The 23,838-nt window shown below is 46.7% G+C and overlaps 1 protein-coding gene across 14 annotated transcripts in view; it reads left to right on the plus strand.

Annotated features, from left to right (window-relative positions):
- Positions 1-23,604, plus strand: part of DLG3 (discs large MAGUK scaffold protein 3) — a 58,079-nt gene extending 34,475 nt beyond the window's left edge. For 5 of the 14 annotated variants that reach the window (XM_005593873.5, XM_005593868.5, XM_074029491.1 and 2 more), the window contains 10 exons: positions 10,198-10,374; positions 10,611-10,686; positions 11,467-11,566; positions 15,286-15,327; positions 16,630-16,680; positions 17,284-17,385; positions 17,984-18,156; positions 18,578-18,687; positions 19,008-19,099; positions 20,280-20,424. In XM_005593873.5, coding sequence (XP_005593930.3) covers positions 10,198-10,374; positions 10,611-10,686; positions 11,467-11,566; positions 15,286-15,327; positions 16,630-16,680; positions 17,284-17,385; positions 17,984-18,156; positions 18,578-18,687; positions 19,008-19,099; positions 20,280-20,386 — 1,030 coding nt within the window. In that variant the 3' untranslated portion in view covers positions 20,387-20,424. Of the gene's footprint in view, positions 1-10,197; positions 10,375-10,610; positions 10,687-11,466; positions 11,567-13,507; positions 13,554-15,285; positions 15,328-16,629; positions 16,681-17,283; positions 17,386-17,983; positions 18,157-18,577; positions 18,688-19,007; positions 19,100-20,279 lie in introns of all 14 variants that reach the window. The other 9 variants (XM_005593867.5, XM_074029490.1, XM_074029492.1 and 6 more) reach the window with 5 other exon arrangements.
- The last annotated feature ends 234 nt before the right edge of the window (positions 23,605-23,838 follow it).

Raw genomic sequence — 23,838 nt, forward strand, 5'->3', positions numbered from 1 at the left:
CTCAAAATAATTAGTAATATTGTGTGAAAAATCAGTGGTTTAGTAAGTTGGGCAAATGCAGGCTTAAACAGAGGAAAATGGGGCTCTTGCCTGTGATTAATCTCCAGGAAGGACTGTACTAGGCAGTGTTTCCCCAAAGATAGAGCATGGGAGCCTTATTTGAGAAACCTATGTCAACATCCAGGTTGGGAAATGTTGGAGTACTTGCTCCTGCTTCAAATCACCTCTCTTTAGCCCAAAAGGAAGCGTGCATCTGCTTTTCAATGTGGTAGTGTGGCTCTGAGCAGCTCTGAAAAGCTCCAGGGGAGCAGAAGCCTGACTGTCTGTCAGGGATCAGTGGGTGACTTCTTAGTCTTCAAATTTAGTGACTGGTTCGCTGGTTCTCTGACATTGTTCTGACCTCTTCACCACATTTGTTTCCATGAATTACCTGCTTTCTTCTTTAAAGGCTCCCTTTCTACCCTGCTTACTATTCCTTAATACTTTCATTAGTTCTGCCCCCCTAAATGGCAATGTCATTTATTTTCATAGCTTCAAATCCTGCCATATAAATGACATTCCTGATCTCTTTACTGAACTACAGACCTGCATATCAACTACTTGCTGGATATGTGCATAAATAAAACTGCCCTCTCAGTGCCTCAGACAAGCGGCATGTGCTTTCCTTATCTAAGTTAATTGCCTCACCCTATCATGTGGAAAAGGGATTAGATTTGTTCTGTCACCCAAGGCAGATCTCTGCTCAACATAAGGAAGGAAGAGCTAATGATTAAAACTGTCTGAAAATGGAATGGACTGCTTCCGGATATAGTAAATTCGATCTTTTGTCACTCAGGGTGTTACAGAAGAGGCTGGGAAACCATTTGCCTGGGTGTTGCAGAGGGGGTTGAAACTAAAGCAATAATCTGAACATGATCTGCTCAAAAGCTTTCACTAGTTCCTCAGTGTCTTCAGGATAAAGGGGAACAAACATTTAGGGAACACATTGTACATCAAGACCTTTGTTATTCTCTTTAAATGGCTTTTAATATCCCTTTAATAATCCTACAAAGTAGATATTATGATTCCCATTTTGCAGATGAGAAAACTGAGACTCCAGTTAGATAGCTAAGAAGTTCCAAAACTGGAACTTGAACCTGGCTGCTCTGACTATAAAGTGGTTCTTTCAGTGTTTCCCCAACTTCCTCATAGGAATCAGCTGGAATGCTAGTAAAAATACAGATTCCCAGGCTCCTTTTCCAGTGCTTTGGATTCACCAGGTTTGGGAAAATACGTGTGTGAGAGTGAGTGTGTGTGTGTGTGTGTGTGTGTGTGTGTGTGTGTGTGTTTTTTGAGACGCAGTCTTGCTCTGTCGCCCAGGCTGGAGTGCAGTGGTGCGATCTGGGCTCACTACAAGCTCTGCCTCCTGGGTTCACGCCATTCTCCTGCCTCAGCCTCCCGAGTAGCTGGGAATACAGGTGCCCGCCACCACACCCGGCTGATTTTTTGTATTTTTAGTAGAGACAGGGTTTCACCGTCTTAGCCAGGATGGTCTTGATCTCCTGACCTCGTGATCCACCAGCCTCAGCCTCTCAAAGTGCTGGGACTACAGGCGTGAGTCACCGTGCCCGGCCCAGGAAAATACATGTTTTTAACAAGCAATCAAGGCTGGGTGTGGCAGCTCACACCAGTAATCCCAGCACTTTGGGAGGCCAAGCTGGGACTCCAGCTTGGGCCCAGAAGTTCGAGACCAGCCTGCACAACATAGTGAGCACCCCTCTTAAAAAGCAAAAATTTTTTAATTAGCCAGGTGTGGTGACATGTGTCTGTAGTCCCAGCTACTCAAGGGGCTGAGGCAAGAGGATCACTTGAGCCCAGGAGGTTGAGACTTCAGTAAGCTGTCATCATGACGCTGTATTCCATCCTGGGTGACGGAGCAAGACCCTGTCTCTATAAAAAATTATAAAAAATAAACGTCACACTTACTTTAGCTCCTACTATGTAGAAAGCAGTAAAACACAAGGCTGAGAATTTGGGCACAGTTGCAGGGTAGATTCAAGGAAGCAGCAGGTATGGTCCCTGCCCTCTGGCAGTTCACCATCTACCCAGAAAAGATTAAGCAGAAGGTGGTTAAAGTGAGGGAACCCTTTTTCAGTTTGGGTGTCACCTCTCTTTTGCTGTCACTTCCCCTATGACATAATTATTTTGCTTTCCTTCCCCCCCCCCCGAATATCTATCCACCTTTGGTGTGCATGGGTTTGCAAAGCTATTTTGAAGTAAATAACACCCTCTTAGAGCTGCAACAGAGGCTCTAACAGGTGAAACCCTAGGGAGCTGCAGCTGTACCAACCACAGGGGACATGGGGTTTGTAGAGCAGGGAGCAGGAGGAAGAAGGAAAGAGCAGTATTTGGAAAATGAAACTTGATTTTAAAGTCATCAGTGACTTATTTGGAAGGACCTTCCTCATACTTCACTGTGCTCGAATCATCTCTTAAGTAGATGACCAGAATGAGCACAGCACCTCAGTCTGCCCAGCCTAGGGCTTTTGCTCTGCTGGAGAATTTGCCTTGCCCACTGGAAGAGTCCACAGAAATAAACCTCTCTTGAACTTCTTGCTCAGGGTTGGAATGGGTAGATGTTTAACTCAGAGCATTCTGATGTGAAGGCAATACAAAGACACTGGGTAGGTTAGAGTTCCAGGGATGACTTTGTTCTATACTTGTATTTAATTTAATTTAATTTATTTATTGAATGAGTAAAGGAAAGACCTTGTGCTCCAAATGTTGCCAAGAGACTCAAGAGTACAGTTGTATAAATAGCTTTTGAAAGTCTGTTCAGGCTAGCCTGGCTGCATTCTTTGCAGCCACAGGACAGCATTCAAGTAGTCTGGGAGTCCCGGCCTCCTGACTGGCCATCTGCCATCTTAGTCGTCTTCCCACTCTAGGAAGGAAATCATGTTGGAGCATCTGTAGTCTTGATTCAAGAAACAATGTCAGACATATTGGCTTGGTCATTAAAGAAGGCTGGAGAATGCTCATTCCTGTGAACCAGCAGACATTAATTGTGCAACTACTCTGCTTTGCCCAGGGTGGTGCTTGGTGAAGCCTGACTTGGTCTTGTTTATTAATGAGTTTCAATAGTGGATTAAGATGCCAATGGGGAAATATTGGCAGGCTTCACTATCTGATAGAATTTGGGGGCAAGAATAATATGCATTTTTAAAAACAACAATAATATATGTAAGTGTTCAGGGCTACCAGAGGGTGGGGCAGAGCTTCCTACATCAGTGATTTCTAGAACTGCCTATTCCCAAACACTAGTCCTGGGCTTGCACTCATTATCCCTCAGCTCATCCTATCATCTGCAAGTGCTTTGAGCCCCAAACAGTTACTCATTGCGGGCTAATCGGTCCTTGAATGCCTCTCCAACGTCATAATTGCCATAAGGCCTGACACTTTGAGACAGACAAAGGAGGAAGGTGCTCTTAACCTGCTCTCCATGTACCTTTCTTCAAGATACACCAGGGAGGCCCAATTCACTCGTTTTGTGTTGGCCTACACTGTGCCTGTCTGAGTGCTCGGGTTTGTGCTGTTAGGCTGCTCTTCAGAGGCTGCTGGAAATTGAACTCTCACTAAGGTCAAGGGCTGATGAGTGACTGTTGCTTTATAACTTTCTGTGCATGCTTTATACAGACTGGGCAAGGGATGGGCTGCTTAGTCGTCAAATAATGTGTGGCCTTTATCCAATACTTTCTGGCCAAAGGAATAAAGTGATCTCTTAGACCCCAGTTACTATGGGAGGGAACACTCTCAGGGTTAGTAACTAGGGAGTAACTGGGAGGGTCTTCTGTGGACACTCCATCCCCTGTAGCCAGGTCTCACCCACGATTCACAAGGATTCAGAATCCCACATGAAGCATAAGACATGGTCTCAGTTTTCAAAGGGCTTCCACTTTGGCGGTGTAATATGAAACATCAAAAAAACCTTGCAAGAATTAAATAGCAATAAGGAGAAAATAAAAAGAAAGGTTGCTGCCAAATGTGGTAGCAAATATGGTATGGATTTGGAAGAAGGAAATTTGGAGTGGGCAGGATCACAAAGCTGGGAGAGACTTGGGCTGGGCCTCAGAGGAATTGCTGAGCAGGGTGAGGGGACTGACAGAGCATCTCAGGCTATAGACAGATGGCTCGAGCCACAGGTAGAGAGATGGGCACAATACTAGGTTATTTTAGCAGAAGCAACCCCTTGCCTTTGAGGCTATAGCGCTAAAATGCTCATTTGCTTTGCATTGAGAAACCTGCTTTACCAGTTTCCTTCTTAGTTACCATTTGCTTTGCGTTCTGGTTCATTAAGACATCACAGTGGCAGTGCCAGGTGCTTATAATTTCTCTGGATCTTTCCAACCCAAATCTCACAATTTAGGATCTCAACTACTAGAACTTTTGCCTGATAATCTGTTTACTTTGAGCTGGTTATATTCTTGCTTTTCTATCCAGCAGAGAGGACCCAGCTGAAAGGAAGACTGGACAGAGTCCTCTAGAGCATGTACATTATCCCTGTGGGTGGGCGCATGCATCCCTTCGAGGATATTTTTAAAGGTCACCTCTTAAACAACATTGTCTTTCAAGACCTTTGGAAACGCTTTCTCCTTAGGGAGACAGGCAGCAGCCTTGAGAGCTAGAGTGCCGAAGATCAGCTCAAGAACTCAAACCTGCACATCCCCCAGAAGTTGCATCTGCTCTTCATGGTGGTATGATGGCTCTGGAAAGCTGCTTTGTAGCCTACCGTCACTTTGTTTTTACATGTCACATTTTCCCTGGGCTACACTATTTTCCTTGCTCTTAAATAATGTAATATTTTTCTGGCTTGGCCTCAATGTTTGAAAAGTTGCAGGAATTCCCAGGCTCTGGCTCTCCCTGGCTTCGTAGAGGTACGTGGCCATAACTAACGAGTAACATATTCAGGGGCAGATGATCTTTCTTGTAGATCAAGCACTGTGACTTCAGGCTGGGGATGGTAATTTATTTCCATGCGTTTTATTCTCTCATGGCACAGTGTTTCTCTCTGATGTGACCAGTCCCTAACTTGGAGGCTTCAATGAAATTATTTTTATCTAAGTGCAGAAGGAATAACGAGTTTCTGAGACTTCCTTCTACTCTCTCAGCACATTATCTTGTCAGAAGCTGAAACACACACATATGCACACGTGTGCACATGCGCACACACACAAACCTACACACATAGTGAGACCAGGGTGGCAGTTGGTTAATTATGGCCTTTCTTTAGGTATTGAGAGACAAATACGTTTTGCTTTTTTTTTTTTTTTTTTTAATGCTCTCTAGTTTTGAGTCAGGTTGAAGTGGTTGGTTGCTATGTCATGTGGGCCTTGCATGTGTAGGATTTCCATCCTCGGACAGTGGTTCAGCCTGATTTGAAAGGGGAGTATCTGCCTTGACTTTCTCTAGTGCCTACCCTAAGGATAAAAAGAGGAAGAAGAGGATTTATCAGTGTTGTGGAGAAAGGTATTCCTTCTTCCTCTCATCAAGCCTACCGTGAGGCATTTATTTGTGAGAAGGTACCAGCCCCTGTCACTTCATTGGGATTCCAGGGTGTTCTTAAGACAGACTGTCACTGCTAGATGGCCACAGTTTAGCTGCTTCTTAAAGATCTTAGGAAAGTAGTCAGTATTTTTTAAAAAATTATTAAGGTCTAATTTACATACTTTTTTTGATTACATGAAATATATCTCATGGGAGAAGTTTGACTTTAGTTCGCTGGCCTGTTCTCTTTTACTGGTTTTCTTTCCACATGGAAGTTTAGCCTGATAATGGGATAAGAAAGCTGAGGTAATGAAGTTGGTCCCATAAGGTCTACTAAATGAATGTCAAACTCCTTAACTGGACAATACAGGCTGTCCACAGTCAGGCCCCAACCTGCCATTCTCTGAGGCCCAGCCAGACTTGGATGCACGGCTGATCCCTGCAAATACCCTGTGCTTCTTGGCTCCAGACCTTTGCTTACACTGTTCCCTTTAGCTGGAAGGGCCTCTCCCCAGTTCTACCTTTTGAAATCCTAAATCTTCATTGAGAACCAATTCAAAAAGCAGTATCTCCTTGTAGCTTCCCTAGATGTGATCTGTACAAACTAGATGTGATCTGTACTCCCTGTGAATCCTTCTATGCCTTGGTTTGTCCTCCTTTTGGGCTTCTTGCTACAACATCCTTAGTATACTATACCGTCTGTCACCTAGTAAGCTCCACAAGACAATAAACTTTGCTCTTGTATCTCCCATGTATCTAACACATACTCCATGTAAAGAAGACTAAGTATTTTTTCTTTGAGACAGAGTTTTGCTCTTGTTGCCCAGGCTGGAGTGCAATGGCGTCATCTCTGCTCACTGCAACCTCCGCCTCCCAGGTTCAAGCGATTCTCCTGCTGCCTCAGCCTCCCAAGTAGCTGGGATTACAGGCATGCACCACCATACCCGGCTAATTTGTATTTTTTAGTAGAGATGGGTTTCTCCATGTTGGTCAGGCTGGTCTCGAACTCCCAACCTCAGGTGATCCACCTGTCTCAGCTTCCCAAAGTGCTGGGATTACAGGCGTGAACCACTGCACCAGGCTAGAATAAGTATTTAAATAGTGAAAGAATGGTATTTTTCCACACATAGCCGAGTGAAGAATTAGCTTTTTTGTCTTTTTTGAGACGGAGTCTCGCTCTGTCACCAGGCTGGGGTACAGTGGCGTGATCTCGGCTCACTGCATCCTCTGCCTCCCGGGTTCAAGTGACTCTCCTGCCTCAGCCTGCCGAGTAACTGGGACTACAGGCATGCATCACCATGCCCAGCTAATTTTTGTATTTTTAATAGAGATGGGGTTTCACCATGTTGGCCAGGATGGTCTCCATCTCCTGACCTTGTGATCCGCCCGCCTTGGCCTCTCAAAGTGCTGGGATTACAGATGTGAACCATCATGCCTGGCGAAGAATTAGCTTTTTTTAAAAAAAAAACAAAACAAAACACATGTGACTGTGACTTAGGCCTTACAAAATTTTCTGAGATAGAAGAGCCCTGGTCTGAGAGTCACCCAGCATGCAGTTCTAGATGAGGCCGTGTGCATATCTGGGCCTGACTTTCGTTGTCTTTGAGGAAATTTTCCAGCTCTTAGTCAAACAAAATTTCAGCAGGAAAAAGAGGCAAAGTAGATTTAGGGAAAATCCACATCACGGGTTTGGAAAACAAATCAAAGTTACGACAAAGGAATTGTTGAGGGAATTGGGAATGTTTAGCCTGGTAGAGAAGATCTAGGAAAGACCCAGACTCATTAAATGCTAGAGCTGGAAAGAAACTTAGAGAATATCTAAGGGATTTCCTTTATCAGATAGAAAGTTGGACAAAATGACCTCTGAGGCTTTAGCAGTCTGCAAAATTCTTTTTCTATTTGCAGTTCTGATTGATAGAAAAGGAAATTCTTGTTCAATTTTTTTTGCATTCTCAACTGTGAATGATAGTCCAGTTCAGAATCTCAGACCTCAGATACTACATTTCTATGTCTTTTACAAAACCATAGCTTAAAGCATTGTCCATCCTGTTCATATTTCTTCTTCATTCAGCATTCGTAAATTCATCAAACAAAATCCAGATAGACTTGGGTACCATTTTTTATTGGGAAGTTAGAGTTAGACAACTTCCTTTTTTGCCTTGTTTGCCAGGGAACTTAGAACCAAACGTGTTCCTCATCTGAAGTAAATGACTCACACCAGTGCTTGATATATCTGCTTCCCCACTTTTTCTTTTTAATTGACTTAATGTTTTTTGAAAATTGTGAAAGGAACACATGCTGTGCTTAAAAACACAAGCCCGAATAGTACAATTCCCAATGTGCAGAGTTAACTACTGGCAAAATCTTTTTGACTTTGATCTGTGTTTATTTTGTTTTTACTTAGCTTGTGCTATATGTGTTTTAATTTTTTTGTTGTTTTGTTTTGTTTTGTTTTGAAGATGGAGTCTCAGTCTGTCACCCAGGCTGGAGTGCAATGGCGCAATCTTGGCTCATTGCAACCTCTGCCACCCGGGCTCAAGCTATTCTCCTGCCTCAGCCTCCCGAGTAGCTGGGACTACAGGCGCCCACCATCCTGCCTGGCTAATTTTTATATTTTTAGTAGAGATGGAGTTTTGCCATGTTGGCCAGGCAGGTCTCGAACTCCTGACCTCACGTGATCTGCCCACCTCGGCCTCCCAAAGTGTTAGGATTACAGGTGTGAGCCACTGCTCCCAGCCTCCTAAATTCATTTTAACATCTTCCTTCCTTCCCTCACCAAACTAATTTGTGCTTAATTCAAGTTCTGTTCTTTTCCTTACTGTATTTGTTCTAATCTTTGAAACCCATAATAACATCCAGTGTTTCTCATTGTCACTGAGAATGAGGTTGCTTCATGATGCTCTTCTTAGTAGGAGTGACTGACAGAATGTCTTCCTTGCTTTAGGAAATGCAGGACTCAGGCAGTGAAAATGCATTCAGTTTTGATTCTGTCACACATAGCCCAGAATGCACCTCTTGGACAGCACCTCCTTGTCTGCTGCCTCTGCCATTCTCCTGACTGCTTTGAGTGTGTAAACTGAGGGGGAAAAAAGGGCTTTTTGTTAGAGTTTGGGTATTTTCATTTTCAAATCATCTGACACTGATTTTTAAGAACTCTGTTTCAAGAACTTTAAGCAGTAGGTGGGTATTTCACTCTTCATGGTTTTACTACATCCTATCTCATTTGGGCTTGCATATGGTAAGATAGTGTGTTTTACTTGCAACTTCCAACTGAGCCAAAGGCCACAGTATTGCAGGTAGAAGTCGAAGTCTTGGAACTAGATTTTGGGCTGTGTGTGCAAAGGTGTGAAAACACCTCTATTAAGAGAATATGAAGAAGACAGCCTAGATTGCAGATAGAAAAACACAAACTTCTTACTGAAATCACCCATTTGTGGTGACTCTATATAAAGACAGGTTCCACTGGATGTGAAAAGTAGAAACTTTTTTTTTTTTTGGAGACAGAGTCTCGCTCTGTCACCCAGACTGGAGTGCAGTGGCATAATCTCGGCTCACTGCAACCTCCACCTCCCAGGTTCAAGTGATTCTCCTGCCTCAGCCTCCTGAGTAGCTGGGACTACAGGCGTGTGCCACCACACCCAGCTAATTTTTGTATTTTTAGTAGAGATGGGGTTTCACCATATTGGCCAGGCTGCTCTTGAACTCCTGACCACAGGTGATCCACCCGCCTCAGACTCCCAAAGTATAATGGCATGAGCCTCTGCACCCGACCTCGTAAGGCTCTTTTGATGTGTCACTCCTCTCAGATTTCCAGGGGCTGCTAAATCATGTCTATTCAAGGGCTTCCAAAATTTGCCTCAGACCTTTATTTCCAATACCATTTCCTAGGACTTCTAGCAGCAGCCAAGCTGGTGTCCTTTTCCATAAACCTGGATTGTATAGCTCCCTCCCCACCTTCTCCCACCTTCCCTTTTACTTCTTTACTCTGCATCATTTATAGCATGTCACAACAGCATGTCTTGTCAGAAGACCTGGGTTTTGTCCCAGGTTGGTTAGATATGTGATCTAGGTCAAACTATTTTTCCTCACTGAGCCTCTGTTTCCCCATATGTAAGAGAAAGAGACTGCACTTCTAGGGTCCCATTGGTTCTTTTCAACCCTACCATTGTGTGGGTCAGCGTCAGCCTTAGCTTTTTCTTTGGACTCCTGAGGACATAGGGCCCTTTCTTTAGTGTTTCAGCAGTGTTTACCAGTCATTGTTTGGGACTGTAGTTAACATTTTTTTGTCCTGTCTTTAGCTACTTTTTGAAGATATGTTTGTGAACTGAGAAAGCTCCCTGCTAGAGCTAGTTTCCTAGGATGTAGGTGAGGGAGAGGACTGTTGAATGAGTTCTACTTTGAACTTTTGTCTTGCATCCAGAAGCCAAGAGGAAATGGGGTTTGTAAAATATTTTCGCTTATGCTTCTTATTGGGAGAATGAGATGTTTCTTTGAAAGGGAGTGCATATTTACCACTTTGGCACAGAAAGAAGGATGTGGTCTCCTGGAGACATCCTTCTAGTATGCTGTGAGGCTGCTATGTCTGTGCTGTTTGGGTTGGCCTTCCATCTTTTCAAGGTGCCAGTGTCTTGGCATTTAGGGTTGGATGATCACTTCATCTTTCACTGTGCCTTTCAGGGCCCTGTTTGACTACGATCGGACTCGGGACAGCTGCCTGCCAAGCCAGGGGCTCAGCTTCTCTTATGGTGACATTCTTCATGTCATTAATGCCTCTGATGATGAGTGGTGGCAGGCAAGGCTGGTGACCCCACACGGAGAAAGTGAGCAGATCGGTGTGATCCCCAGTAAGAAGAGGTGAGTCATCATGATCATGAGCAAGGCCTTTCCTGCCCTCTTGCTGGTATTTCTTTCTTGTTTTCCTATTAGAAGTTGCTTGAGAGCAACATTTGTGCCTTGCTTCCTTTTTGGTAGAGTCGGTACTCAACATAGTTTTTACTCAGTGAGCCAAAAAAATGGCTGCTGTGCCTGCTGCAACCCACTGCTGGACCATTTACTGGCAGTAACAGGACTTCTTTCTGATTCCAAAACAGGGTAGAAAAGAAAGAAAGAGCTCGATTGAAAACTGTGAAGTTCCATGCCAGGACGGGGATGATTGAGTCTAACAGGGTAAGTGGGGATTCCCAAGGAAATCAGCCAGTAGGTAAAGAGGGGCGAGAAGCTTGGAATTTAGTCTGATGTGTAGGAGAACTGGGGGACACAAAAGAAAATCTCTTTTTCCGGGGGCTGGCTCTGTCCTGTCAGAACATTGACTGCTTTTCAGAAAGCAGAGAGGGAGCTCTTAAAGTCCACAGCTAGTCTGTGCTCCTTCCCCCTGGGTACTGGCTCTTGAAGATGTGTTGGAGTTGGACTGTCTGGAAGGCTGACTTGCTTGGGGAAAATGAAGCCACTCATGGGTGTCTCCCTGGCTATAGATCCTGTCAGAGCATCCAGCCAAGAAGCCCAGTCCCAGAGCTCCCACCTCCCTTCAGACCACCTGAGGCAGGGGGGCTCTCTATTCACCCCTTTTTTTCTATGAGCTTCACAGGCCAAAGAACTTCTGGAGCAGTAGAGGGAAGAGAGACGTGGAGTAGATGACTCTGTGTATATCAGTGGTACCTTAGGGCATGTGTCCAGGAGGCTACAGTGACCTTTGTTCTTTAGGAAGTACAGTGAGTGTTATGAGTCTGGGTTAGGTAGAAACCTCTAACATCCCTACAACATTTTCTTGTAAACATAATTTTCCTCTTACATCAACTTTCATTTAATCTCATAGACTCCATTTGTGAGAGATGGTCTTTTATTTAGCTCACCGTTGTCTCCATTTTAGTTTTTCTTGCATGCTTTAAAATCCATTGTTCTGTTTTTTTTTCTTCTGTCCTTCCCCTCCATCTTCATGTTCTTTCACAGTCGATCAAAAAGAAACGTAAAAAGAGTTTCCGCCTCTCTCGAAAGTTTCCATTTTACAAGAGCAAAGAAAACATGGCCCAGGAGAGCAGCATGCAGGAACGTAAGTAGCAGCAGAGTCCAGAGAGCAGGCCGTCTGCAGCCCCGTCTTCTCATCGTCAGTTGCCCTTCCCTCAGGAGAAGCCTGGGCAGGGCCACGTGTGGCCCTGTGCATGCCTGTGTGCGCGTGCACCTGCTTATCTACAGAGTCAGGGCAGAAATTGGTCTACATAAGAAGATGTTGGGTTTTATTTGTCCTGCTCCTCAGTTAGAATGAATGTTGAAGGCACTGAGGTGGGACTGGTCCCAGGGTCCCAGGAAGTGCTTGGCACTAGCAATGGAAGTGCCAGACAGAGCTCTGCTGTGGTGGTGAGGAACGGTTTTTCAGCTAGAGTGTCAGGGTCAGGAAAATGGTTTTTCAAGAGAACGAGGTCTAGGGACTCAGTGTTGCTCTCCTGGTTTCTTCCTCTTGTGTTTTCTTTCCCTTAACTTCACTCATGTATGTCAAGAGAAGAGCCTTTTCTTCCCAGGATCCCTGGAGTTGGGGCTACTTCCGGAATCCCAGGCACGTGCATAAGCATACAGGATATCCACACAACTCTCAGCAGACTTGCTGTCATCCTAGAGTGCCTACAGAGCCAGTTTTCCCAGGAGAATCCTTCCTGCTTAAATGAATTGACATGGAAGGAGTGTTGCTCCACATTGTTCAAATAAAGATCTGTTGAAAAGCACAAAGTTGGTTTGGTAGGAAGAGCAGTCACACTGAGTTAAATTCAACTGAAGAAGAAATTTAATCCTGATAAATCTTCTTGCTCTACCATGTGCCTCAGCAATTAACTGCTCCAACCCTAACCTTAAACACCAGGTCTGGCTTGAAAAATGTTTTCTCATTTGTCTCATCATGAGTGGTAAACATCTGTCATTTACCAGTGACTCCTCTGACTTACATGGAGGGATCTTGGGGTCTTGGGCTATTGGGGCTGGCAGGAGACTGACTGGTTCTGATAGGAAATGTCCTTCTGTCAGGCCAGCCTGGTCCACGGTCATGGTATGTGTAAGTCGTTGCTATCTGGGTGGTACCTGGTGGACAAGAGGGTGCCCTCATCCAGATGGCAGCCACAGCTCATCGTCCTGGAGTAGTTCAATGAGAAGCCATAGATGAGGTGGCTCTGCTCATGAGCAGTTAGGAGACAGTCCGAGTCAGAGGCCTGAGGTGATGTCACCATAATTTCATCAGATAAGTCCCAGTGTCCCAGAGTCCCTCCATGCCAAGCCCAGCCTTGGGGGGGTGTTCATTGCTCAGTGGTCCCGCCTGGTGGGCGAGGTGGGGGTATCTGTTGGACGACAGAGTTGAAAGTGCCTAGTGCTTCTCCAGAAGCTGAGCTCATCCCCCAAGGTCTGCCTGGCTCAGGGCAGCTTTGGAGGCCACACCCCACACCATGCGAAACTTTTCCTGAAGGGTTTGAACAGAGTGAATCAGTATTGAGCGAAAGCTTCTTGAGGTAATGGGAATTCTGTCTGCCTACCTGGCACACGTGGGCATTTGCTCTTTCACACACTGCGGAGGGAAATGGTGATTTCAGGGCCAAACAGAGACCTGGGCTCCACAACCAAAATTTGGTCAGAGCAGGTGCTCTAAGCCTTGGAGTGTCACCTGTCCTGTCCCATTGGCCTACAGCCGTAGACACCTCAGAAAGCTAGTCTACTCCAAGGCCCTCTGGCAACGAATTGGGCAGCATGAAGTCTTGATGTCTTATCTGCCCTGGGATGTTCTTTCTGTGGCAAAGTTCCTGGCCTCACTATAGTGCTAGGTCTTCATGGTGTTTCATAATTCTGTCACTAGTGCTCACCTGCCTCTGTATTCTTCCTCCCCCCTTGTCTTTTTCTCTATTTTTTCTCTTCTCCCCAAATCTCTCCCTCTCTTCCATTCCCTCCCATCCCTTCCCCTTTCCCCTTCTTCTTCTCCCCCTCGTCCTCTCTCCGCCCTTGCTGTCTGTGAAATCAGGACTTCCCGGGGTTAAGTGACGATTATTATGGAGCAAAGAATCTGAGTAAGTCCAACTTACACACCGTTCACTGTATTTGTGGCATGAATGGAGATAGTGGGGGTGGGGCTATTGGGGACATGGGTGAGGGTCAAGGGTGAGAGGAGGGCAGTGTTTGTGAGCACTCTGACATCACAGCAGGAAGAAGTGCGTGTGGCTCCAAATGTTACATGTTTGCTCTGGATCCCTAGTACCCAAATAAGTCCCTATCATTCATGCCTTTGTTTACCTTTTGCTACTCAAAGTGGCAGGGCGTGAGCTTGGCGTCCCACCTTAGAAGTGAAATGGGCTTGAAATGTTTCTCCAAGGTAACCACTCAGCTAATCTCTAGTCTATTGTCGAAGGGAGGGGTCCTGCTGGTTGGATTCTTCTTCCAGTGATACCACGCTAAAGCATTGGGTGTAGGAATTGCAGCTCTTACAGTCCCTCTAACTAGGGGCAAGGGTACTGTGACCCCCTTTTCCCAACCTGCATCTGGGATGTCCCAGCAGATCCAGGGCCTCAGCAAACAGCGCCAGTGGGCTTCCCACAGAGCACCTGTAAGGGGTTGAGCTGGTCTGCTAGGGGCCTCGGCACCATTTATGGACCATATATAGTTAGTGCTTTATCTCAGGAAAACTCTGACCTCATTTTCCTTTCTGGAAAAGAATCCTAGAGTGGAAAATGAAAAAGACCTAGATGATGAGGCTTAGCGGCCATCCTGCTGTGTGCAAGGGTGCACAGACATGCAGCCTTGCCGAATGGGTTCTGTCAGCATATACTCTCCTTCAATAAATAATAAAGGCCAAAGGCAAAGGAGTTGCCTATGGGGATTGTTCAGGAACTAGCCATGTGTGGCAACTCAGCCAGTCCTTTCTGGGGGGGGCCACAGCATATCATGGTCTGGAACAGTGTGGTCTTGGCTGAAATGAGCAGCATCTCTCTCCATAGTTTGGTGTGTCCATGTCTCATCTTCATTCGCGTGTCATCTTGGATGGGCGGGCTTTGTTTGTGCCTCCTGTGAGCGCTGCTCCTCCGCTTGAGCGTTCTTTTCCCTCACCGCTAAGAGATGGGCAGATCCCAGCTGTGTGAGACAGGAGGGCTGTCTTGTCCTCAAGGTGTTTTTGTTGGTTTTGTTGTCTGTGTTTTGACATGTGTCTGGTGGTGGATGGAAGTGCTTCCCCTCTCACCACTGAAGCCAAGCTCTCCTGCTTTGGAGTGGTGGCAGGAAGGCTGGGGATCCCACCGAATGGTCAGGGCAGCGCTGCCTGGTGTCTGCTTAACCCATCCAGTGTTTGGCCTCTTAGTTGTGGAGTGCCACATGGTTCTGTACTTCGGGGACTCTGTCGGGCGGGGGACACCCATGAGCAGACTGGTCCCTGGACTTCTCTTTGCTCCTGTCACTGCCTTTTCTTTCCTGTTGTTAGCCTTGGACGATGCATTTTGAAATAGGACTTGGAAACCATCCAGGTCAATTTGTTTGATTCAGGTGAAGAGGATGCTACTGAAGGAAGTATGACTTGTAGCACATAGGGAGGGACTTGGCAGACCAAGAGGGCTCCGGGGACAAGTACGAGAGGGCCAGGGGCTCAGGATTGGAGCTGTGCCTCCCAGTTGGTAGCCTGGATGTGGCAGGCCTCCTGTGGCCTGACTCAGTTGGCAGCTCAGTGTCTCGCTCCTGGAGAATTTGAGTTTTGTGCTGCATGTGACCTCTCAGTGGTGTGTTCTGAATTGGAGTCTCTTTCTTGTTGGCTTGCAGAGGGAGTGACATCCAACACCAGTGACAGCGAAAGCAGTTCCAGTAAGTGTGTGTCATTCCTTCCATGTCATGTAGCTCCACCGTGTATCCCAGCCATCCTCATTCCAGTGTCGCTCAGCTGCCATTGCTGCTCAGAGGCTGGTGCTTCTTTTAGCCATGTACACTTTGAGATCCTGGAAATGCTGTGGCCAGTTCATTCTCCTTATGGGTTGGGGTTCACCCCATGGGTTAAAGGAGAGTATAAGCCCTACAGTTCTGGCCAGGACCTGACTTAAAAGCATCCCAGGCACTGGAAAGGGTAAACTGCCAAAGAGTAAATCGCTGCCATGGCTACTGTGGGCCATAGGTGCTGCCAGATTTGTAGATTTGCTCAGAGACCAAAAGAAAAATGGCTCCTATAGGACACTGCTCTAAATCTGCCTTTCCAGGTCAGTAGGACCTCTTTGCCTTTGGGGCCAGTTAAAGGATCAGGTAATTGCCAAGTTCTCCTTGGGAGATCCTGTGACCAGACCAGAGAAACCATAATTCAAACCTCATGAACTTTGGGAGCACTGGTCTTTCAGGAGCTATGGTGGCTAGAAGCCTTGTAAAATCTGCCCAGGAGTCTTAGGCTCAGAAGAAGCCTTTTAGCAAGCATTGTGTGCCTTGATGCAAATATCACTGTCTTCCCTGGGACTGCCATCAGCCACTTTGGGACCTCCAGGCACCCAGCACCAAGTGGCTTAATGACTGTTTTAGGAAAACCTCAGCATTGCTAGGCTCGACATGGAGCTCCACCAGAAAGAGACAGCAGGCTCAGCATTGCTCTTAAAGGGCACTGGGGACCTTAGCAGAGCCATGTGCCACTTTTCTGGATGCTGCTTCCAATGCAGGAGGTGGGTCGGTAGACCTTTAAAAGGGCAAAGTTAGGCCGCAGCTTTGGGGACCTGGGTGTGTGCCCTGACTCCCCTGCATGTAGATGAAGGGGACTCAGGCAAGCATCTCAACCAGTCGAAGCGTCCCTGTCATTCTTACTAGAGCGAGGGGGCTACTGCACACAGCTGACTTGTTACCTACAAGAAGAGTTCCTCAGAAATTGGGGTGGTTTGGGGTGGAGGCTTCATGGCTTCTGGGCCTTGGCCCCTTGCCCAGTGATATTTCACTGAACAAGATAACTGCTGACTCCTGTCTCAGAGCCATGGAAGGGTTTCCTGTGCTTTCTCACCAGCAGAAAACAGAAAGGATCACAGGTGGTAGAAAGGACCACCCGATAAGGCTGTGTCCTGGCAGGGGAGGGGTGCGGGGAGTGTTGTACAGAAGGAGGCAGATCATATGGTGCTAACCTATCTCCCTTTTTTGTTGCAGAAGGACAAGAGGATGCTATTTTGTCATATGAGCCAGTGACACGACAAGAAAGTAAGCCCCCTCTGAGAGCCTTGTCTTTGTGCTGGTCTGGTCGTGGGGCTCAATACAGTGGGTGGCTATGGCAGCAGAGGGAGGGACCTGGAGGAGGAGGAAGGCTCGACTCATGGCACATCCAGCCCATGGACTCCTTCTTCTCTTCTGCTTCTTCCTAGTGTCATAGGGAAGGGGGTGCATCCAGTGTGCACTTCTCTCCGTGCCTTTGCCTGCTGCCAGGACACCTTCCAAAGGAGGGGGCAAATTTACAAGGAAGGTCTATTTCAGTAGATGTAGCCACTACTAAAAGAGAGGTCCAGGTTCTTCCCTTCAGTGGCTGCTCTGCAAAAACCTTGCTCAGTTACTGGTGTCAGTGCAGAGATTCTTTCTGACTGTGTTAGAAGGGGAGCAGCTTCCGGTTTCAGACTTGCCTTGAACTTAGATATTCTCAAATTAAAGGCTCTTTGATGTCTTTCTGTTTAAAAGCCAGACAATGGCCGAAGATGCTTTACCCTGTCTGAGTCTCTGCTCCAGAGCCTCTGTGTTCTAGCCAGACTCAGGGGTAGGACAGGCTGTCTGGTGGGGGCCTCTGTTCACTGTCTCGATGCTCTCCCTCTCTAGTTCACTATGCAAGGCCTGTGATCATCCTGGGCCCAATGAAGGACCGAGTCAATGATGACCTGATCTCCGAATTTCCACATAAATTTGGATCCTGTGTGCCACGTAAGAGTCCAGGAAGGCCCAGAGGATTGAGGCTTGGTGCCCTGGGAATAGTTCCTGTAATGTTTTATGGAAAAGGTCTGGGATCAGATTCTAGGGCTATTTGAGGACAGGGTACATTTGACACCCTGGAAAAGAGTAGGTGGCAATATATTCCCCAAAAGCTGATGGGGTTGGAGAGATTAAGCCATCAGGCTTGGCTGCTCACTCTCTTGAGGGGAAGTTTCAGTGGTGATGGTTGGGAATGGTTGGACAAATAGGGAGGCCCAGCCAAAGTGGTGTTGATGTGACTCCATGAACAGTTTGTTAGGTTCACTGTCTCCTCTACCAAGTTTGGCACCCTCTGCCATGCCTTAGCTCACCTTTCTGGTCCAGTTTAAGCTAAAGCAAATAGCCCCCTGTGTGAGACCTGGAGATTGGAAGAGAAGTAGGCCAGACAAACTGTTTCCCAACTGCTTGTTTTCTCCCACTTATTTGGGAAAAAAAAAAAAAAATGGAGTGGCCCAGTGACCCACCCAGATGAGAATGGACCACTCAGTATTTTTTGACTTGGGGTGGATCATTGCCCCTGGGCTACAAAGCATTTCCTTTCTTCCTTCAGATACTACCCGACCTCGACGTGATAATGAGGTGGATGGACAAGACTACCACTTTGTGGTGTCGCGTGAACAAATGGAGAAAGATATTCAGGACAACAAGTTCATTGAAGCAGGCCAATTTAATGATAACCTCTATGGGACCAGCATCCAGTCAGTGCGGGCAGTTGCAGAGAGGGTAAGTGTAGAGGAGATGGCCTCAAAGGGAAGGCCAATGCTCACGCCAAGGTTCCACTTGGATCCTTATCCTTCCAACACAGGAGCTGCCCAACAGTGCTGCTGACCAAAGCCATAGCACCTCTGCATACTCCCAGTCCCTTGACGAAGCTATCTGTCTCCTTCATACAACTCACCCCAGAGCATCACCCAACAGGGAATAGGGGACCCTGGACAGATGTGGCCTTTTCTGGGTAATAGGAGCAAAAAGTGGGGCCTGTCTACTTCAGGGATCCAGTGTTTTAGGCCACTTTGGGTGGCCCTGGTGCCCCTCCCCTCAACCCCACCCCCAGCCAAGGTGGATGTTTAGAATGTCACTGGATTTCTGCTTGGGGCTCAGTGAATAGGGAGTGGCTGGGCTGATACAATCTCTGCTTTTTCAGGGCAAGCACTGCATCTTAGATGTTTCCGGCAATGCTATCAAGAGACTGCAGCAAGCACAACTTTACCCCATTGCCATTTTCATCAAGCCCAAGTCCATTGAAGCCCTTATGTAAGTGTTTAACTGAGAACTCAGACACACCAAGCTAAGATCGGGTCTGGAAGGGAAATGGAGAAGAAAGTGATTTGCTGGGCAGAAACTTGAAAGAAACTCTGTGCCCCAGCTCTGGTCACTGGGCGCTCTTGTTTTGAGGGCTTGTGCCTATGTTCTCGGTTGGACTTTTGAACACAGAAGGTTTGAGGAGTTAGCCATGGGCCACTGCTGCTCTGAGAGGGCAGCTTAGCAGATTTTTAGGGATCCTGGAATAATCCTTTATGGTTAATCAGAACATAAGATCTGGTTCGGAACTATTTTTCTTCTGTCTTTGGCAGGGAAATGAACCGAAGGCAGACATATGAACAAGCAAATAAGATCTATGACAAAGCCATGAAACTGGAGCAGGAGTTTGGAGAGTACTTTACGGGTAAGACTCCTGCTGCCCTGCGGGGGGTTCTGGGGGACTAGCCAGGTACCTGTTTCTATAAGTGTCTCAAAGAGGTGTAGACAGAATGTAGAAACCTTGCACGGAGTTTCCAGTTGCTTTTAAGCTTTTGAGCACAAACCTTTCCAAAGCACTCAAGTTCCCCGTGTCCAGCCATAGCAGCTCAGCCAGTTTATAGCATAAACCACTCACCAAATGCTTCCTTGAATTGTTGGTTTGTTCATTTTGTCTTGTCCTTACTAGATTGTGGTCTCCCTATATTACTCTGTCTCCCTCCGTTTCAGCTCCCCTCCCCCTCCCCCAGTACTTTGCTTTGCATGTTTAGGTGCTGAATAAACGTTTGTTGATGATGATGATTCCTCAGTGTGGTGTTCAAGTTGTCTGTTGGGGTGCCTGTCTCTGTGTGTGTGTGTGTGTGTGTGTGTGTGTGATCATCTACTTTAGAAGGTCAGTTCCTGAAACATTGGGAAGGTTTCTATGTAATAACGTTCTTCACCTTTTGAAGTACAGTGATGTATACATATATGCATGCAAGGCAGTGCTGAATCCATTCTAGCTGGTGGTGACACTAGGTTAACTGCGTAAAGAATTCATAAATGTCCTCACACACCTTGGGTCTTCAGAGCTCCCTTTACCATCAGCATCCATGTCCTTGTTTGCTGGGCTGACCTCTGACATATAGCAGATGTGATGGGCCCAGGAGCACTGCCTCTTGCCAGAAATTGTGGCTTTCAGCCCTTTCTGTGGAGAACTGCAGTTTTCCAAATCTTTTAGTAAGGCTGCTTTAGAATAACAAGCTGCTGGCCTTATGGCACCCAAGAGCAACATGAACTGCAAGGTCTGGCACATAGTGGGTGCTCAATAAACATCTTTTGAATAAACACATTTTTCTGGTCATTACTACTTAGTCTCACTGTCTCAGTGAGTTGACTTCAAGCCCTGGGCTTGGGGCACCTAGTTGGTTGCCCTTACTGCCCTGAACACACAGGCAGCCAGCCAGTGAACCCAAGCCCAAACCCATACTCCTGGGAACATGTCCTTCATGTGAGGGGTTGGGGGTGTGGAGGGGGGACTTGTAGGATTGTTGGGAGAGGCAGGATTGCTGGGTTTGGGGGATGTGCTGTGGACCACAGTAATAATTTTGTTTTCCTCTTCACTTTAGCCATTGTACAGGGTGACTCACTGGAAGAGATTTATAACAAAATCAAACAAATCATTGAGGACCAGTCTGGGCACTACATTTGGGTCCCATCCCCTGAAAAACTCTGAAGAATCCCCTCCAACCATTCTCTTGTGAACAGAAGAAATCAAGTCCCTCTTCCCTCCTCCCTCTTCATTCCTGTCCCCATGGGGAGAACAAATGCTACTGTTCTTGTCCCCTTTTTTAGATATGTCAAAAAAAAATTGAGTTTTCTAGTCCTGTTCTTTTTTTTAAATTTTTTTGTTTGTTTCAGTTTATTTTTTGGGATGATGCCATCTCATTCATCATGTGACTGTGCCCATTCCTGCATGGACCTTTCCCAAGCGCTAGCACAGGTGCAAAATCCATCAGAGCCATTGTTTTCATAAAAACCAAGCAGAAGTGAAGAGAAAAGAGGAGGACTGATGGAAAGACAGACTCTGGACAGCTGCACGGCTTGTGAAGTGAGCTAAATGCACCACATGATGAGATGCTCCTGGGCATTTCTCCCTATCTGTACTGCTGTCTTGCAGCTCTGAATGGTGCAACGTAATGGCGACAGAAAGTATCTTATTTATATATAGATATATATATGTAATTTATATAAAATATATAGAAATTATTATATATATATATTATACACTCTCATATAATATATATATATATTCACACACATTTGGGTTAGAAAATCTATGGAGACTTCATCAATGGTACTATGTTATTAGAGAAATGCTTTAATTTTCATATTCCAATCAGATGGCATCTTCTATCCCAGCTGGTTGGGAAGGGATTGAAGATGGTAGCAAGTGCTGCACTAAGGGCACTCGCATTTGGTCATTCTCTTGAGAGCTAGGAGGGGTCAGCCTGAGGCCTGAGAGAAAGGGCTTTTGCCTGGGGTGAGAGGGTTAGAGACTTGACCTGAAAGCAGCTGCTGCCCCTGAGGTGCAGCCAGTCCTGTGTGTGGACAGAGAGAATGGCTAATGATGCTCCGCGTGGAATTGCCTATTGTTTTATGCCACCTGATGTGTCTGCATGAGAGGTTTCCTTTTTGTTCCTTTTTAAGCTGCTGTTAAACCAAAACCATGTTGTGCTACTGTGTCAGCCTTTTCATTATTGCAAATTTTACTTTTACTATTTAAGTGAATGCATAGAATCCAGTTTGCCAAGGTTCTAAAGGCTTATGAGGTCCTGAAGGAGCCAGGCCTTGTGATGGAGTAGGTGACACAGGCCTGGTTGTCCTGTCAGCAGAAGGGAGAGCAGGGGCTGGGCTGAGAGGAGGACACGCAGGACTCCACTGAGGTTCCTTTCTGGGTTCCACCAACAGGGACAGGGAGTCATTTGCCTTCCAGTTCTGTGCTGGGATGGCGGGACAGCACTTGGCTTGCTTGGCCAGCCGCGTCGTGAGTTTGATTTGGTTTTTTTTTTTGCAGCTGCTTCATATGCTCTGCTCCAGCCCCTCCCCAACAGCTGGTAGCTTATGGTTTCTTCAAGAGGAAAGTAGACTTTATGCTGTACATTTGAGCTGTAGAGCTAAGATTCGCTTGCTGGTGAGCTGTGAAACCTTGTTGCTTTTTCCCAGAGTCTGATGGCAGTGACTGTGGTCAAGGGAATCTTCACCACCACAAGTGCAGGCAGCAGGTGTGGTTCAGGTCTTCCCCCACCCCACTGTGCTCCTTTGAAGCCAACGTGCCTCCCTCGCCTCCATACTGGAGGGACGATGCAGGGGAGAACAGAGAAGTGCTTGGCCCTAGGGTTGAGGCATTTGTTTCCTAGCCCGCTGGGTTAGGGCTGGTGTCAGCAAGGCAATGTTGAGGATGCTTTAAGCACTACCAGCCAAATCCGGGAACTCTGTTAACAGTTGTCCAACCAGCAGAATGAGGCTAACTGTATAAAGCATGGGACCCAGGATGAGGATAAGGAAAGGGCAGTGGCTTTCCCTGGGCAGTACACTGACTTGAAGGCAAAGAAGGATAAAGTGACAGCTGACTGTGACTCTGGTGAGGAGGGTTGAGCAGAGAGGTTGATTCTCTGTTGTTAACTATGTGGCGAAGTCTCAGCCATGCTCAGCCCTCCCCCCCTCCCAGGGAAGAGAAACAGAGATTCAAAGTAAGCATGACACTAGTTGGTTTATCAGTGTTCCTTCCAAGGAGACATATATTTTTTAATAAACGATAGTTGCAATGAACTGTGGCTCAGAGACCTTCTTGAAGTAGTTGAGAAGGGAGGGCGTGGGCAAAGTAGTGGGAAGAACATCCCAAACTTTTGGGGGCCAGAGGGCTTTCTCCTTAGTGATGATGAGCTAGCTGAGCTGGGCCGTCCTGGGGATCGGTACAGCTCCCTGCGGTGGTGACAGGCCCTTTGTGAAAGGTGTGTGCTTGGTCTTCCACCCCAGCCCCAGACACTGCTTCAGACAGCACCAACTAGATGGGAGTCCACATCAGTGGTGGCAGAATGCTGACATTTTCCCAAGAGGTACACAAGGTGGGAGAGGCCTGCTATAGCAAAGGTGTGTGTTAGAGAAAGCAGGGGCCTGATTTAGTAGCAGAGAACTGGGTGAGAAAAATGGCCAGAGAAAGTGACCTGCCAGCTACCAGTGTTTCCAAAAATGAGGGTGGGATGGGCCCAGTTGCAGAGCAGGACAGCAGTCATCCCCATAGCCTTCTGAGGAGGGGAGGGGTGCTTAGAGCAGGCAGTTCTGGCAGTTCTGACGTGGCAGGCGCCATTGCAACTTGTGCGGAGGAGTCTTAGGAAGTGCTGTCATAATTCATAAGGTCAAGAGCAACATCTGGATGAATGAGCCACCTGAAATGTGTGTGGGCTGAGCCACAGGAAGGGTGAGTCCTCTTGCTTGTGGCGCTTTATGGTGTGCAGGTTGCTTGCTTTCCCATATTCTCATTTGCTAGAAGGCAGCCCAACAAAAGGGAGTCCCCAAAGAGCTCCATGAGAGCTTAAGAAAATTCATCTCCTGAGGGCAGAGAGAACAAAGATCTGGCCTATGGTCACACTGTTGAGGCTCTGTCTTCACAGCTGATGTTCTCCTAGTGGAGGTACAGCTGAAGAACATTCAGCCCCAGCACGAGAAGATACAGAGCAACTTGGAAACCCCAAAAGGAGACACACCCTTAACACTGTGCCGTGCTGTGCTGTGCCGTGTCCTGAGGGAGGAGACAGCCCTATCTCCTCCTGGTTTTGTTGCTGACATTGCAGCTGATCATGCCTTGACTCCTTCATCTCTAACAGAGGAAGAACTGTATTATCAAACCTATGGTCTACCCATGAATAAATAAAATATTTGTTCAATCACAAACGACCAGCTTTGTCTTAAGTTGAAAGTGCTTCTAGAAATCAGTGAATGAAAACAAAATCCTTAACAGCAGCAAGTGTAGAAGTCGAGTGGCTCAAGGGCGGCCCTAATAAAGATGCAGAAGCAAGTGGGAGTTGAGCCGCAGGTTTGGGAGGAGACTAGAGGGGAGGGAAAGTATCCTAAGCAGGCCAAGCCCAGGCAAAAAAGAGTGGGACTGAGAAGGGGTGCCAGCTCAAG

The sequence above is a fragment of the Macaca fascicularis genome, chromosome X, assembly GCF_037993035.2.
Source record: "Macaca fascicularis isolate 582-1 chromosome X, T2T-MFA8v1.1".
Taxonomy (NCBI): Eukaryota; Metazoa; Chordata; class Mammalia; order Primates; family Cercopithecidae; genus Macaca; species Macaca fascicularis.